The 18799-nt window shown below is 38.9% G+C and overlaps 1 protein-coding gene across 1 annotated transcript; it reads left to right on the forward strand.

Annotated features, from left to right (window-relative positions):
- Positions 1–4769: 4769 nt before the first annotated feature.
- CLUL1 (clusterin like 1) lies at positions 4770–16194 on the forward strand. Its single transcript, XM_010301083.2, has 7 exons — positions 4770–4872; positions 6184–6332; positions 8895–9062; positions 10993–11437; positions 12701–12838; positions 14751–14965; positions 16027–16194. Exons 1-7 carry the CDS (start codon positions 4770–4772, stop codon positions 16192–16194), a joined length of 1386 nt encoding a protein of 461 aa, XP_010299385.2.
- Positions 16195–18799: the final 2605 nt, after the last annotated feature.

An 18799-nucleotide genomic window follows, 5' to 3' on the forward strand; every position in this document is an offset into this window, starting at 1 on the left:
AAAAGTTCCAAATAAAGCCACATTAAATCTTATGTAGGCTGATTTCATGCCTTCAGCTGGTTTCATGTTTGTGCTGAGCACAGTGCAGAGTCCTGACCTGGCACTGCCTGGCCCTCCTCCAGACAGGGTAATGGTGTCGGCCTGACTCTGAGCTGCAGGGCTCATCAGCTTTGGGATCCTGTCATGCTAACACAGCTGTGCTACTTTCGGGGCCTGAGCTGGTATTTTTGCAAGATGTGTAGCTTAGACTAGCCATCCAACTTAGGGTAGCCTCAGCTCCTTTGTCCGAGGCCTTCCAGAATGACTGAGAGCATCTCAGGAGCTTGCCTCTCTCTCCGTGCTAAAGAAGGAGCCTTGGTTCCTAACTTCAGCCACTCAGGTAGAGCTCAGAGACAGGCTGAATACAACCTGAAGGAGAGCTCCAAGAGCCTTTGAAATGCAGGAGAAAGCAGAAACCACTCAGGGGCTCCTGAAGTACTAGAAAGGATTAAAACCAAACCAAACCAAACCTTCACACAACAAAAGTTTAATTTTATAGCCTTAAACCCCACACTTACTGCTAGCAAAGCTTTGTGCATGCTTTAGATTAGCCATGTAATTACACCATAAACCCCCGCTAGGATTTAATTTCAATTGAAAGCAGTGGAACTAATGGTGTGCTTACAAATAAGGCTAATTAAGATTTTGTAGAACTGGAGACTATTTCATAAAAGTATCAAGAGATTTAATGTCAATATGTAGCAATTTGCATGACTCATAGAGTCTGTAAGTATATACAGGTATTTTCAGCTTGATCATTGACTGGCCTAGCTCAGAAAGAAATATGAAAATACATAGTAGGAAACAACTCTTCCAAACAGCAAATAATTGTGTAAATATATAACTGGGACAAAATCCTACAACTGATGTATAACACAGGAAATTCCATTTCAACATATTTCTTGATGCTTAATCCTGCCAGGTGGAACGGATCAGCAAAAAGGGAGATGTCACAGTACATTGTGAAAAAATGTTATACATTTGTGGAGGTCATCCAACAGGACAGAAGGAAACTCCACAAAGGAGCTACAACTCTCACCGCTCGAGTTCAGCTAGGTTCAAGCTCAATGTCTGGCTGTATCATTACAATTATTTACGTTTCGATTTATCAGTATCTTGCAAAAAGCCTTTTTTTTACTGAAATCCCTTTTGAAGCTATTTCATTAAATTTTTCCAATACAGACATATTAATTTCAATTAAAATATAGCAGTACTTGAATAACAGTTGGGGTGAGGAAAAAGACACTTTCTACAACTTGCTCACAAGAGCTTCTTCAGATTGTCTCCAGTATGATTCAATATTGGAAGAGTACCTTATAATTTGCAACAGCATCAGTGGGCACTGAATCATCTGCTTGTATTAGACTGTGAAAAAATGAATGTGTCAGCACAATGTCATGACATGGCATACTATAGCTGATTGAAGTACTCAAATTCAGAGGAAAATAAAATATTAAGAGGAAACTGTTGAACACGGCAGCTGAGAGAAAAATTGGAGATCTCCACAATAGGTCATCGCAAATCAGATTTGGAACGCTAAAAGAAAAGGGAGTAGATATTTGATATGAAACCTGAAGGTATAATTGGTGAGATTTTTGTTTAATTAAATTAAAAACAGAAATGAGAGAGGAAAATATTTCCAGAGTAAGTGCAACTAATAACCACCTTCCAGGAACAGAATGTTAGGTTCTTAAGTGCCCTTCAAAGGTTACGTTTAAGCCAAAGATTAACTTTAACAGACATACTAGCTCTAGATAATTTTGTCCTCAGGTTCCTTAGACCTCCTCTTTCAGCCATAGGAGATATATGAAATAGCATTAGAGCAAAGAGCAGATATATATAGTAATGCCTATTTCCATGTGGTTATAATAAAGTGTGAGGAATAACGTCCAAGTCAATGCAACACACTTTGCAATGTTCAACATCAACTGAATTGAGAAAAGGAGCCTGACACCCACCAGGACTCCATGTCTCAGCATTAGCTCTGGTGCAGATTTCTCTTAAGGACTGGCTTTGCAAGGTGCAAGAGTCTGTTTGACCAGAGACCCACAAGACACTTTCAGAAGATGGGCAATTCTGAAAATAAGTGATGGGATCTGTGCGAGGGGCAGCCTCCAGCCTCTCTGCCCTGCAGCAGGAGCGCTGCTCTCCCTCCCTGTGGGGCTGAGACCTCCTGCTTTCCTGCAAATTCCTGTGAACTATGGGTGATGTGTTGGAACCGCCCTTTTTACTCTGAATCAAGTAAAGCCTTCTCTATATCATGTCAGGTCCAGAAAAGCCAGCAGTAACTTTTGCTAGTAAATTAGTATTAGCAAAGATAAATGCCAAAAATGAGGGGGCAAACCCTTACAGTGAGACTGAAGTCTTTGTTAGGATTCATTACACATGTAGGCTAATAACATGCATTTCACAAGTGTCTGTAATAGATTGTCTTCCTTTGTGGAAATGTATTTTCCATTTACTCTCTCTCCTGAGCCAAGCATGCGGCCCAGAGAGAGAGAGAGAATGCCCCTTTTACTTCAGCCCAAGCCCCAGGGGTGCTTAGCAGACAGTCTGGCCAGGGGATTGCGAAGTCTGCAAGGATGCTTGCTTGGTATTGCCACAAAAGAGAACTTGAAAGGTTTGGTGTAGTGATGAGTCTTGATCAAGGAGTTAGCAGCATTTCAGTGAGCCAGCAATTCATATATTTTAAAACAAAATATATATTCCCCTCCCATCTATTATTTTCAGAAAATAAGAGTGGAGTTATCTTAATTTTTAATGCAAATTGAGTACTTGCAGTTCCCATTTGAGCTAACAGGTTCTCCACTCTTCCTGATAACGTGTTTAAAAATAAAACCCTCAAATCTCTTGCCTAAGCAGCATTAATCATGCTAGATCTTAACCATCAATCATCAATTGGCTTTTATGAACTATGAGGTAAACAAAAAAGAATGGCATGTTTTAAAACTACTGTTACAGACCATGAGCTACAGGCGTCTACTTTCCTCTTTGGCTTCAAGGGAGTATTATTGCTGAATATCACAAGGTAGTATATGACTTGCTAACAGTATTTGCCCATATTTCATATCAAGCTTCTGCTTGTATTTAAATATCTCATTTCAAAGCATCCAAAACTTCATGCAGGTCAGATCCCAGACATATTTAGCACACATGGACTAACTGAAGACAATCATTTAGAGGGCAAACCCCCAAAACATTAGCAAGTATAATGATATACAAAATGCCAAAATTTGCTTATCTCATTTCAGACTCTACTCATATGCCAGCCTGCATCTGGATTCCTGATTTTTTATTTCCGTATCTTCAGAAGGTATACGAAGAAGGCCATTACATAATCCAGAGAGTAAATGTTGGCAGCTATTTTTAGCCAAACTAATTGTAACAATTTCACTAAGAACATAAGCTGCAGATGTCTCCTACGGTAAAAAGCAAGATGATGGAAAAGCTAATAAAACGAAAGATAATGACTACAGAAAAGTATCAGATCCAAATTACATTAAATTATGCAATTCTGCCCAACGCTCCCCCTAGTGGTTTTGCCCACAGAGATGAGCTTCAAGTCCCATACATGCAAAATCCTCCAGCCTAATGACAAAACGTCCCGTTAATAGGATTAAGTACCTTCTCATCAGATAAGTAGAACATGGCAAAATCCCTGACACTCCCAGCAATTAGATCAGAACACAGCCCGACCCCTTCCTGACGCAGGGAGCAATTTTGCAGAGGAGGTGTTTCAATATTAATGGTAAATATGTTGGGTTTTTTTTACTTTTCTTTGGTAATGGGTTTGTATTTCTTTGCAAAATTAATTGGTCTTTCGCTATAAATGTAAAGGTACAATATGCAAGTAACTATAGAAGTAAATCCAGACTATAAATAAATCCAGGTTCTTAATTTACATACGCACTCGCAGCTGATAATTGCATCTCCAAGAAGGCTATATCGGCTAACAAGAAGGCACTGAAATACTATGTTCACTTAATCAGATGAGAACTATAAAGTGTAGCTGCATGGTTTCTAAAAAATAAACCTTTCTCGTCTAACTGCTCTTGGGAGGGAAATAAAGCAAATGGCATTTCTCTCCCTCATTTTGTAGGAATTTCTTTCAATTGCTGATGTGTTTGTTTACAAAACTGATCTACTTGCCAATTTCTTGGAAGACCTATTATTGCATCTGCTCTATTAACTATTATCCTGAAGGACAATGAAAGGAACTGCATGTTTGGAGACAAGGAAGGGAACAACATTTTAGAAATCACCTTTTTTAAATTTGGCAATCACGTTTAGCATGGATGCACTAAGAACATAGTGTGAGATCAGTAGCTAGTGTGTTTAACAAGGCAGAAGAGACAGACTGAGCTGCATAAGTATCCAGTTTTCCAGTATCCATACATTCAGTATGTCCTGATTCGACTGAGCTGCATAAGTATCCAGTTTTCCAGTATCCATACATTCAGTATGTCCTGATTCTGTTACACCACTGTGCAAACTCAGTGGAATTAATCTAGTTGGTCTGAATAGATAATTGCAAATGAGGTCAGGCTTCTTACTTGTGTGTGTTCATTTACAGTAGCATTTAGGTGCATATTAAAGATCTCAGAAACCATTGTTAAAAGTCAAAGTAATGGGACTTGTATAATACTTAGTAAACATTACACTTAGGCTTTTGAACATCATGAAGATGCTTACATTTAACTGCACCGACCTGTTTCTTTAACAGAAAGAACATGAAGCCCTCTTGGTTATTTATAATATATGTGTTATGGCTGAATGGTCATCAGTGTGCACCAACAAGGCAGGAAGAAATGAATGTCCGGGAAAACCTGAAGCGTATGTATGCTTTTCTTACCAGGGGTGTGCTGGAAGCCCCTGGGCCCAGGTCTCCAGTCTCATGGTGCATTTTGACTTCCACACTTACTGGCGTCAAGAGTCTGTGGAGCTTAGAAACCATTATATAGCTGCCTGCACGCATCCACACACACACAATGGGGAGATAAGAACAACCAGGATGAGAAAGTAAAGAGATTAGCAGATAAGCATCCCCTTACAAAAAAGTGTTTACAGCATTTATACAGGTTATTTTGTCCCTCATAGATCATTAGAATATAAACTGAACCCAAAATTCAATCCAACAGATTTTGAATTATTTTGTTTGTTTAAATAATCTTTGAAAGTGTTTATTCTACAATTACATGCTTTGCTGGAAAAGATGGTTATTACAAGTAATTGAAATAAAATTACTTAATTTAGAAAAAAGCAGCTATTCTGCATATAATCACCTTTAAGCATGGCTTTATTTTGTGGATAGGAATCCCAAGAGGATCAGCCCCGAAATACTCCTTTGCTTCAGTATATGTTAATAATACTTCTCTAACAAACAAAAAAAAGTTAGGGGAGGCGAAGAAAGATGTGAAGGCAGAAATGACTGATGTGTGCTTTTGGCAGTGTCAGGGTGATGTGTTCTTTACTTGGTTTGTATAGCTCCAGTGATATTCAGGGTATTTCTCCAAAGGCAACAAATACAGATAAAGGATAGGCAATCATGCAGACCATCAAGGTGCAACACATGGGCCAACCGGGGCTTTCACCAAAACTCTACAGTCATTACTTCACAAGAAGTCTAGAGAATGTATTGTTATGAAAGCAGGTTGAAGGCATCTGTATCTACATTTTCAAAATATAAAGGGAATTGTCACAGCTTGGTTTCAGATCAAAGATAAATATATAGGTTATGTCATTAGGAAACTGTTGACTAATCCTTGGAAATATCCAAGACCCAGGATGAGGTCCCAAGCAACCTGCTGTAGCTGACCCAGCTTTGAGCAGGAGGGTTGGACTCAATGATCTCCGGATCTGCCTTCCAGTCTCAACTATTCCGAGATTCAGTGGCCAGAAATGGGACAGCCAAATATACAGCTTGAGTTACACACAGCTGATCATTGGCAAAGGCTGTGGGCCAGATTCTTATCTGATGGAAATTGTCTTGGCTCTGTATTATTCAGCATTCACTATCCCAAGAATTTGGCTGTGCAGCTGTAGGGAAACATAGAGCAGTTTCATTCTCCTTTGTCTTCAGTGCATGGCAATTTGTGCTAGTGTTAACATCTGATTAAGTTACTGTATAATTTGGCTTTTTTTTAGTATTATCTGAAGTGGGAGAGAAGTATGTAGATGAAGAGGTAAAGAAAGCTTTGATTGGTATTAAGCAGATGAAAATTATGATGGAAAGAAATGAAGATAAGCACGTAAATCTGATGAAAACCTTGAAGAAGAGCAGTGAAGAAAAACAGGTAACTGAAGTGCATCTGGGTTTCTTTGTTTGTGTTTTTGTTGAGTTGTGGATATTTTTAATCAAAGATGAGGCTGGTTGTCCGTGGATTTAGCCTTCCTCCTGGAAGTGCTATAGCATGCCACTGCAGTTAGGCCAATACGCAACCCAGAAGGCATCCCTTGGCATCTCCTCTTTTCTGGGAAGAATGTAAACCACATTGTATGTACACTCTGAGCAGCATGCATCTCTTTATGTGGTCACATAGCAAAGCCAGGACTGATAGGAAATCTTTGCTTCTGCCCCTTTCTCTCACTAGCAGAAGAAAACTCCCATGGCATCTCTATGGAGGTTCTCACTGCCTGTCTCCTGGAAGCTAGAGTCCTTTACTAGTCTATCAGGAACTTGGATGTTCCCATTTCAGAAGAATTTAAAACATTAGTTTACCTTTGCCAATTTCTTAAGAAAGAGCTTGCCTGCTGGCAGGATGTTGGCAGACCGAGGCTTCAACCCTGAGGGAAGTTTTCAGACTGTGCTGGGATAAAGCACTGAGCAGGAGCACAGCCTGCCTCACTGGTGCCTCTTCCAGGTTGCACAGTTCTTTCAAAAGCTAGAGGTGAAGAGTTTCCATCTTTCCTTAGAAATACAGCTTATCTAACCAAGTGACATCCTGTTAATTTTTCCATGTGGTTGAATGTCTAAGCTATTTCTAAAATGAAACTAAAAGAGCAAGCACTAGACAAAATACAGCTGAGTTACCAGAAGTTAGCAAGTTACCTTCTGTCAGCCCATCCTGGCAGTAAGGTAAAACATGTTATCTGACACCACCTTCTTTGTGATTTGAGCTCTCACATTTTATTCTGCAACTGGGAGGTAACCAGCAGCAGCCTAGGCATTGTCAAGCTGATGGTGACTACCATGCGGAAATACAGCAGTTCTGCAGTAAAAGGAGACATTAAATACTGTATGTGGACTCAAATACCACTTTAGAAAGACAGCCTGAGTTTTGTAACAACCAGAAGCTGCAGTTGCTGCAACAGCAATGTGATGAATAAAGTATTGTGCTTCCTGTTCATTTCTCAAAATCCCCTGATTCAGACCAAGGCAACTGCAAGCAACTGCACAAAGGTGTTTCATGCAGGAGGTCCTGCAGCTCTGCCTCGCATGTCTTTATACACCTTAGGCCACAAGACGTTTCCCAGCTTGCTTTGCAAACTTCAGACCTTCAGAAAAATAGCAAAGCCACAAATTATAATGTGCTCTAGAGAAAGTACATGGGATCAGGAGAATTTCCAATGTCCTAGCGCAATACCTAGGCACAGAGCCACATGCTCAGATGATCCTGAGAACCAGAGATTACTGTATATTTAAAAAAAAATACAAAGATTCTAACTTGAAAGAAAATTCCCTCTTGGCCCAACATCTGGTAGTTAGTTTAAACTATTTGTATTAGCAAGCCAAAAAGTACCTGATGGCTTTCTAACATCTTTAGCAACACCAGTACACTCCTATTATCTACGCTGTTGTTTGTTAGTTCTTACTGGATGATTTCATTTACACAGAACTTATATCCACAGTAAGAATTCATAAAACACTGAATAAATATATTAGAAAGATCAGAAAATAATTAAACATAGACTATGAAGACCACAGTTACTGTCTCCACTAAGCACATTCTGACAGAGGTTTTCTTTTTTGTGAGCCTCTTCCCTATTGAAATGCTGCCAGAAAGGAATAAGACTGATCAATTAAAAGGTTTCTGTCATACTTAGGAACAACCCGGAACATTGTTTGGAAACCTGAAGTATTAAAATATCTTGTACTTGCAGAAGGAAATTAATGATGTGTAATTTACTTCAATAGGAAGAACTCTTCTGTCTTTCCATTGCCAAGTCTACTCTAAAATGCTGCTTCTGATCTGCTCAGCTTTGATGAAGAATGATCCAGTAAATAGAAGCAGCGTTGTAAAATGCATCTTGTTTCCCTTCTGTATGGAAAGAGTGCCTCACACTTCCACAAGAGCAGGAAGAAATCCCCTCACTACAGTCTTTTGATTAGTATAATCCCAAACAGAGGAAATGCCACAGTTTTACATATTTCTGCATTAGAGAAAGGATTTATGTATGGCAAGGACCTAGCCTCATGAAATATCAGTCCCTTAAAGAATAGAGCAAAGCAATAAAAAAGGGCTATTTGTGGAACAGATGGATACTGCAGATACAATTTGGAGAAAAAAGATCTGAGTTGAGCACATGACCTTGTGAGAGGCTGAATACTTCTTGTACGGAAGTCGTGGGTGTTTTTTTCGTAACCTCAAAGATCCAGGTAGACTGTAGAGATCTGTTTGGTTTTGTAGGCTGTGCCCTCTGCGAGAATGACATCAGAAAAACTCTGTAAGGAAAAGCTTTTCAATTTTCAGTTCCCCCCATATGTGACTGCAGCTGGAAAGACAACCTACCCTGTCGGTTAGGGATTAGCAAAAAAAGGAACCAGAAATAGTCAAAATGAGTGAGGAACACTGGGATAAGTATTTAGAATATTAATCTGAAAATTACCCTCAACTGAATCTTTTTTTCTTACTTAGCAAGCCTTGCGACTTATGGATGAAGTAAAGGAAAGATTAGAAGAAGAAGAAAGACAATGTCAAGTATCCTTGAAAAATTTATGGGATGAATGCGAATCTTGTTTAGAAAGTACTTGCATGAGATTTTATACAACTTGCAAACATGATTTGTCAACATTTAGAAGAAAGGTAGGAAGAAATTTTGTATCTGGGAAATACTTTTGAATTCACTGAACAGATTTAGAGACAGCATATCTTATTTTTCTCAATGCCAGCTCTGCCAGTTATATCAGGTCACTAAAATTAATTTGATTTGGAGGGTGTGGAAATAAGAAGTTATATGGCAGAGATTACATGCAATTATAATCATTGAACATTGAGCCAAAATGAGTTCAGTTGCACCCTGGCGTGACTCCATGGACACTGATTATTCCCCTGACTCCAAGAGAGTCACTCCAGATACACAGTGTTGTCTCTCACAGTAGGACTTGCATTAAGATGCTCAATAACTGTTTCTGAAAAATACCACAGAGATTCTTTATGGGCCATCTGAAAATCAGCAGAGTTAAAAGTGTAGATATACTTAGCAAAATTCCATATGGAAAAAGAAAAATCACCTACTTATACAACATCAGTCTTTCCTATATTTATTTTATTTTAAATCTGCTCTTTAAGTAACAAAATAGTTTTAAATTCTTAACTGTTTTTTAATAAAGGAAACTGTCAGCAAAGGAGATTCCCCTAATTCTACCAGAAAGAAAATATGCTTTCCTGGCTGGCACATTATTGTTACAAGATTTAACAAAATTGTAATCACATTTTTTATGTGGGCATATGCTTTAAGGGCAGCTTAACAACTGAAACTGCAGAATTACTGCCACTGAAATTTTAGCCAGATTACCTAGCTTTCACATCCCCAGGCACTGAACAATATGATAACCTAAAAATTAAATGCAGTGTGTTTCAGAAGCTACAAGCTTTAGAGAAAAGGTGTTTAATATTTGTGCATATTCTTAAAGTTATTCAGGAAAAAATGTGGAAGATATTAAATTTAAGACTACTGGTGATACTTTTGGCTTTTTAGATACCTCTTATGGACACCTCAAATGTACCTCTTGGACTTTGAAGTATCTGCGGGTATTGCAGCAAAAGTTATATACTGCGGTGTCACTCCCTTTGACCCTCTTGGTAACTTTCTCAGTGAGCTATATGGTTTATTTGAAGTATTCAAAGTAAGAAATGCGTTGTGACCTAAATCCTTGTAAAAAAAGAGGACAAAGACAATAGCTGTGGCTGATGACACATAGGCGGCAGGGGCAATGCTGCTTAGGCTGTTCCTGCAGAGCCGTTTCACAATTCACCTTCCCTCTGAGCTGCACTAGCGGTCAGATCAAGCAGGTGATCTGATTTAAATAAAATAAAAAGGTATATGTATATGATGTATATGTATGTGTACATGTTCGGCAGGGTGTTTCTTAACCCTTACCAGTTTTCTAATGCCATGAAGTGCAGTTCCGCAAAACGCTGCATCTGCCCAGGCGAAGGCAGCATGTTAAAGCACGGAGCAGGGAACCAGTGGCTGAGACCCAGGGACTGGGAACTCCGCAAAGCAGAGCTGACACTCGGTCTCTTCCATCATCAAATCACGGACTCGCGGCCACTGCTTCATTGATTTTAATGGGTTTCGGTTTGCACAAGCATGTGAGGACACGGCCATTGGTGAGAGAGGGTATGGTGTTTACAGATCGCAGCGAGAACAATCGCCTTCTGTTCCCTGCGCTGCACATAAGTACTGCAGAAATGTTTCCAAGATAAAGTCCAAATTGTTTGTTGGAAGAAACCCAAATGCCAATACTAACTTTGAGCCCCCACAGATTAAAGGCCAACTGGCAACCCTGTTACTCCAGATCTGATTTGGAGCTAATGATTTAGACTGAATGTACTTTCACTATTTAGAGTCCAGTGTCTTAAATTACTTCGGAGAATATTCTGTGCTTGCAGTTATTAAGAGGGTATTGTTTCTATGGGTATTTGAAAGAAAAAAATTAGAGCCACTTCCCTGAGAGATGAAAAAACGGTAACTCATCAGGCACCTGATCTATCTTCTTCTTATACACAGGTTGAAGATTTTCTGAGGAAAATACCTCCGCTCATTTTTACTTTTCACGAGGATCAAGGAAGAGACCTCCAGTTTAACGAAAAGCCTGAGAAAGAGGATACCCAGCTAGTAAAACTGGAAGATTTATTTAGCAAACTATTATCAGACATGGGCTCAATATTTGACAGAAGTTTCATTTTTTTCAAGCAGATGCAAAAAGAATTTGACCAGTCTTTTCAGACATATTTCATGTCTGATCTGGACTTGCATGAGTCCCCCAGCATGCCAGCTTTACTCGAGGACACCACCAGAAATGATGGCTCACAGAAAGGCTGGGGTATACCCGGCTTTTTACAGATAGTTTTTGATTTCAGTAAGACGGTGTTTGAAGGTGTCAGCGAGGTGATTACTTCAGTATTTGATGAATACAGAGATAATAGAAGAGATGTGCCAGAACAAGCCAAAGGCAAGTGTTAGAAAATGAAAATCAACTGCACTGCCAGTGACATCAAACCCCTTGGGATTGCTAAACTATGGTTAATGATTCAGTTTGTGGTATGTTAGTGTGAGAGACACTGTGGACGCTCTGGAGACTTTCCTGGTTAAACAGGCATGGGTCAAGGATAAGTTTATCGGTTAAATTAAAAGGTACAAATCACCTAGAAATCTCAAAGAAATGTCGCAGGGGGACTTACAGGTCCTACACAGCCTGATTTTCACAGCAATTCTCCAAACATTTGCAGGAGTTCCTCAGGAGCTCTTGAATTCATGACAAATGCAGGTTTTCGTAAGGCTGACTGACAGGTCTGATCTCAGCATTTGTCAGGATATGACAGGTATCATATCATATTGACATGTCACCAATTCTAAAATATTAGGGTAATTCTGTGAGATGTCAAGGCATATCCCTGCCCTTGCCAAATGACATTAAGCTCAGCCAGACATCTGCAAGCCCCATTCCACGCTACTGCAGCAATGCAAGCGTGCCAGTCAAACACCAACCAGCCATCAGGTTTTCCAGTGAGCAGAAAAATTCTGGGCATAACATTGGTTTCAGGTGATAACTCTCAATGGAGGAGAAAAAGTCATGGTCAACTTTTAAGAATAGGAATAAGCCTTATCCTTTGTATCTTACTAATGCAAATAGAAAAACAAGGATGATTCAAATACATGCCGGTGCCTATTTAGAAGGAGATCACAGTAAGGACATGCCATAACTCTGAGTGTGAGGTGACATAACCACTATATGGTCATCAGGTAATATAAAGTTAAGTGATTCTACAACAGTATTTTTTAATTTTTCCTGTATCATAACCCATGTCACCTCAGACATAAGCTTTGGTACTGTGCTCTCATCTAGCTGCAGATGAAACATCTTATTATGAAACATCTTGACTTCTAAGGGTCAAAAAGATCTCATCAGAACTTGCATGATGTAGAAATAATGTGTAATATTAGCAATTGTTTGGCTATTAGTGGGGAATGCTATGCCTTTAAAGGGGAATATACTATAGTGGCATGAATTCCTTGAAAGAAAACATGATTTATATCTTCTCCTGACTTCTAATTCTTAATGTTTTATTCCTTTTTTTTTTGGGGGGTGGGGGGTGGGATTTATGCCAGATTGCCAGATGTTTTGGATTAAGGGCACATAAAGTAGGTGACAAATGTATATTTATCAAGACCCTAAGTTTAATGACAGTCTAAAAATACTGTGACTTCATTCTAGATCCTGACAGAAGTAGCATGTTCTCAAAAATTGTGTCAGGGCACCGGAGGCCTCTATGCAGGGAGCTTCGGGAGAACTCCTCTGGATGCCCACAGTTTCATGAGAGATGTCAGAAATGTCAAGACAATCTTTTGCATGGTAAATAGCTATTTTCCGATTTTTTTCTGTAATCCGTTCACCACTGGTTTGTAGATTTTGAGACTGTCGTTTTCTACTGTGCTGTCTCCATAGTTTTGGAATTAACATTCAGTCACTGAGTTTTTACTGTAACTAAGCATACACACACTACTCCTCATTCCAGATTTCAGTTACCTTTCCTCACTGTGTCCACAGAGTGTCAGTATAACTCAGTTGTTGACATATCGCTGGCGGTCCAAAGAGAAGTTCTATACTCTCTAACCAAATACGTATATACCCTCTAACAAAATACAGCAGAGAAGCCGAAGAGCCTGTTAATTATTCTTTGTCAGCAAACAGGGCTGATGTGAAGGACAAAAAGGAGACTGCTTGTCAGTATGTGAGGAGATGGCAAAGCTCTGGCATGCACTCTCCGTGGGCACCTGGAAAAAATTGCATCACCTAGAATTGCTCTCAGGACTCCTGCTGCAGCATAACACATCTGTGTTTCCAGAATTATTTAGGTCTTAAAAGCCACAGAATATTCTTAAACCCAAATGTCTTCAGAATATCTCCAGTACAGCAAATGTTAATGATCTAATGATACATTTTGAAAAGAATATTGCACCACTTCCATCTCACTAAAAATATCTTTTTGTCTGCAGCTGCGTATTACAGATACCAGTTTGTATCCGTGGTTACTGTACTATCAGCGTGAAGGTGTCCCTTGACAGTCCTATTTGACAGAGAATAAACTGAATTTTTCCACAATAATTTTTGCATAGGAATAATATAACATTCTTGTTTAAAATCTGCATTTTAGTAAAGAAAAAGCCATCAATATTCAGTTCTGAATTCATGGCAGATGATGCTAATCAAATACTAATGTCTAGCTATTGTTAGATAAGTATTGGGCCTTAACACAGCAGGTTGAGTGAGGTGATTCTGCCCCTCTACTCTGCTCTCATGAGACCCCACCTGGAGTACTGCATCCAGCTCTGGGGTCCTCAGTAGAAGAAAGACATGGAGCTGTTGGAGTGAGCCCAGAGGAGGGCCACCAAGATGATCAGAGGGCTGGAGCACCTCTCCTATGAGGACAGGCTGAGAGAGTTGGGGTTGTTCAGCCTGGAGAAGAGAAGGCTCCAGGGAGACCTTGTAGCAGCCTTCCAGTACCTGAAGGGTCCTACAAGAAATCTGGAGAGGGACTGTTTACAAAGGCATGGAGTGATAGGACAAGGGGTAATGGGTTTAACCTGAAGGAGGGGAGATTTAGACTATATATAAGGAAAAAATTCTTCACTGTGAGGGTGGTGAGACACTGGAACAGGTTGCCCAGAGAAGTTGTGGAAGTCCCCTCCCTGGAAGTGTTGAAGGCCAGGTTGGATGGGGCTTTGAGCAACGTGGTCTAGTGGAGGGTGTCCCTGCATATGGCAGGGGGGGTTGGAACTAGATGATCTTTAAGGTCCCTTCCAACCCAAACCACTCTATGATTCTATGATAACACTCAACAGGAACACTAACGTACATTGTGGGCTTTCTTGTAATAACCTATATACTTGGGATGGATTGATAAGTGAATATGAGCGATTAAAAAAAGATAAAATATAAGGAGATTGTGAAGTTGCTATATGTAAAATCTACCTTTTCTTATTTAGTATAACAGAAAATCTGTTACCATGAAATATGATATAACCCTTAAAGTACTTGGTAAGTCATTGTAATACAGCAAATCCATTTAGACATTATGAGCCTAACCTAAATCTACCAAAACAAGTCCACAAGAATTGGGTTTTTTTAGCATTATTTAAACACCAACCCAAAACATGCCCCCTTGCTAGACATTTTTAGAATTTTCTATATTTCAGATAGAAAAGACGAAGTACCAGACATACTACTTTCCTATAAGCTTCATGCCGGCTGTCTTTTCTAACAGATTGCCCAAACGTTCCCGAACTGCATATAAAGTTTGATGAAGCCTTTAAGCTGGTTAATCTCTCAGGGGAGCAATATGACCAGATTCTCCAGGTGGTTCAGCGTCATACAGAAGATACTTCCTACTTGTTGAACAAAATGAAAGAAAGATTTGGGTGGGTGTCTGAGTTATCCAACATGACCATTGGAGCAGAAAACATTTTCAATATAGTTAAGGTAAGGGTTATTTTCCATCTTTGACCTGTGTTTTGCTCATACTTACGCTCTTGGGGATTGTAGATGTTTGTACATGTGTAATGTTTGGGTTTAAAAACACAGAGTTCCTACTCATCTTGAATATATGTATGCTTGACAATCCCTTGATGAGCCAAAACTGCAGAGATTAGAAACTATTTTCCTCTAAATCCTTTTAGTCTGATGGATGGCTCACAGGCTAACCTGGATCACTGTCTGATAAGAGGAAATTGACACTGTACTGGTCAGCAACACATCTGTATTGGATCACTGAATATCTAGCTATATGTCTATGTCTGCACCTATATATCCCAAAGCTCAAAGGTGGCAAATGTTATGCAGGTTATTGCAGTGGAAGCTGCATATCTTTAACAGCATCTGTAAAAATTCCAATAAGTACATCATGATTAACTGTATCTCACACACAAGAATATATCCAAGGTAAATTCAATCCACTTTCCTAGACAAGGGACAAATCCTATTCTCCCTTCCAACTCAGAAATCCAATGTATTACTATTACTACAAAACTTTATACAAAATGCTTGTGCAATCCACCAAAAATCACAAAATCAGTAACAAGGGGACAGGCAATATGTAAGCACACTTTCTCAACTAAGTCTGAGCTATCTGCTCCAGAAAAATAAAGCTACAGAACTAAGTCTGGCTTAAAAAAACACATAGGAATGCATAACTTCAATCACAAAACCTTTGTCTTGAAATTAGTGGGACAACTCACACACAAGTTTTCATTAGGAGATCAGAAACTCTTTATAGATGTAGTTCATGGTATAAATATTAACATGCAGTTCTTTAATACGGTCTTGCAGTGCCATGTCAGCTCTTTCCACCACCTACAATAAGCTTTGGCATAAATTCACCCACTGTTTTTTCAGAAGAAAGTAATTTAAAGAACGTCGACAAGTCTGAAATATTCCTCTGTTTAATTTTCCCCTATCAAAGACAGTAGGCACAGTACATATAAACAAAATTGAAAGTACGCAGTAGTTTGGAGCGTCTAAAGTACTGATTTGTTCTCTTCTAGGTGGTACCTGGGGATCCCTCTGGTAAAAATGAAACTGTGGTAGATGTGAATATTCTGACTTCACCTACTTTCACCATTAAAGTTCCGCCCAACTTAGACCCAAAGAGTGCTGAATTCATTGAATACATAGCTGGGAAAGCACTGCAACTATATAAACAGAATTTTTAAGTGGTAAGTTTATTCTTTCTCCTTTCATAGAGAACACAATTCTTTATAAGAGGTGTTTACATTGCAATAAACTTCAGTTGGAACAGCATTCAGTCATGGTATATTCAAGATCGTCTCCTCAGAAATGACGTATTGATTGAGAGACAAATACAAGCATTATGGAAAACAAAAACAAATGTTCAATGTTCTAGCCTGCCAAACACAGACATGATGATATTAAAAGACTTGACTTCTGTAACTGTGAAACCCTCAATCTTTAAGTAACCTCTGGGATGAGGTAATGTGATGATAAATGTTCCTTCAGAAAAGAATTGCCTCACAACCACACTGTATAGCCTTGGCATTGGAAACCATGTCTTTGTATTCATTAATCACAAATGAATTGGAATTACACAATACATTATGTTGGGTTAGTTGGGGTTTTTTAGGTGGTGTTTAAGAGCGTGTTCATTATTTTTTTATGATAAAGAAATGCAAAATTAGAATCAGTACCAGGACTTGAAAGAGCTGTCTTACCATAACATGTTCCCATTAGCAGTGCTCTGCTCAGATTAAGTGTTAAGTGTCTGCAGTTTGACTCACAGGAACATGCACAGAAAGATCCTTCTCATGGACTTTTGTAGAAAAGGGTCCCATAGGTCTCTCTCCATGCTCAAGAGATTTCCAGATGGGGAGGGAAGAACCAGGCAGAGAGACAGGGGAAAATAACACTTTGTATTCTCTAACCCTACTGGGAATCTCCAGGAAAGATGGGGTGGTTTCAGGCGGCATCATGCTGCTGCGAGGCTAGCCAGCCACCCCGGGAAACCCAAGGGGCTCCGGGGTGCATAGCTGCCGTGGCCCCCGACTCCCAGCTGGCTCTCCCAGGGGTCAGAGCCACAAGAGGCACGAGACCTACAGGCAAATCAGTGCAGCGTCCCCCAGTCTTCTGAGGAGGCACTAGATTTGGACATGACTCCTTGTTAGGTCATGGGTGTCCGATGTCCTCATCTCCGCAAATAAAGCATGACCTGAATGCACACAGAAGTCTCAGGAGGCACTTAGAAAGGATTCAACATTGACAAAGTAGATGAAGAAAAGAAAAATTCAGCATTTTATACGGACTCTGGTTATTCTTTTGAGGTCAGACTCAGTTTTTACATAGATGAAAGAAATCACTTCCAGCAGAGAGGCTGAGGTAGCCTGCAGAATTTAGACAGAATATAATAAGCCTCACCATGAACTTTGATTAGGTAAATATTTGTGAAATTATGTGTATATTATGTTTAAAAAAGAAACTTTAAAAACGTATTTATAAACATAAAAAACAAAATGTTCAGCAGTTTCTCTAGTTTTCCTTCAAAATTCTCTGTAATTTTATATGCAGTTATTGATGACATATACTATTTCAGATCATGTAAGACTAATCTTCAAGGCCTAATGTGACAATATTAATTTCCTTAGTCTGATTATGATTTTTAGCCTGAATCTTAGTCTGATTCTTCTGCGCAACATATCTTGTATAGCCATTTCATACACAAGAAAAGTAAGTGGCATTAATTTCCAGATCACAATACCATTTTATGTTCGGTTTGCACAACAGATTCAGGGTATGTGAAAGCATGATGAAAGCAAAGAGCTAAAATTTGGGAAGATCTACAAGAAGGGAAAAAGAGAAAAAAAAAAGTTTCAGTGTGTTTTATATGTTGTGTATGTTTCTACAGCAAAGCACTGATACATTCCCCATACACTTATTTTTCTAACATCTTTCTCTCAGTCCAAAACCAAAATGTTTAATCAGATTATTTTTTTCTCCTAGGAGAGAAGATGTGTGAAATCTTTCTTCCTGAAGTCCAGTATATACTCCTTAGGTGAAATATCCCTAAGGTTAACAGCTAATTGTTAAGTGACTATGGTTAAAATAGTTGCATATAAATAAAATTTTGCTTAATAAATACTGTGACATATGAGCTAGCAACTGAAGACTGTAGAAATCTTCTCATTCAAAACCACATACAAATCTATTTTAGTATTAATTTATTTAAATAAAATGTTATTTATGTTGTAAATTAGGTAATCTTTGATAACCAGCTATGGCCCTGGTTATACAAAGATTTAAGGAAATAATCAGCTGTAAGCATACAAATAATTCCTATTTGCATACTTACATTCAAGCACATTCTTAAGCCTTTTCAAGATTGGTCCTTGCAGATGTTGCACATTTAGCTAAGTCTGAATCAACCAGATTTCCATATGCATGTAGCATATTATTTTCCAATGAAAATGTTCCATTTCTTCTTCTAGTTGCTTTTGATGTTTATCATGTACATTAAATGACTTTTCTGAATATGCAGTAATGAGTAAGTCTTCTGCCTTTGGCATTTCTTACTTGTAGTTCGCCTCTGGAGTCATAATTAACCGGGAATCTTTGAACAGAAAAGATGTTTGTTTTTTCCTAAATTATACACATTAGCTTGCAATGGTATTTGCAAATTATAATAAAGGTTAAGAACTGATATATCTCTGTTAGAAGCAGAGCTCTAGGTGATTTGGTTTCATTTGCTGTGCCTGGCATTTCTAAGTTATATTCACCATTCACAGTTATATTCACCATTTCCAACTGTAT

This window comes from Balearica regulorum, chromosome 2 (genome assembly GCF_011004875.1).
Source record: "Balearica regulorum gibbericeps isolate bBalReg1 chromosome 2, bBalReg1.pri, whole genome shotgun sequence".
Taxonomy (NCBI): domain Eukaryota; kingdom Metazoa; phylum Chordata; class Aves; order Gruiformes; family Gruidae; genus Balearica; species Balearica regulorum.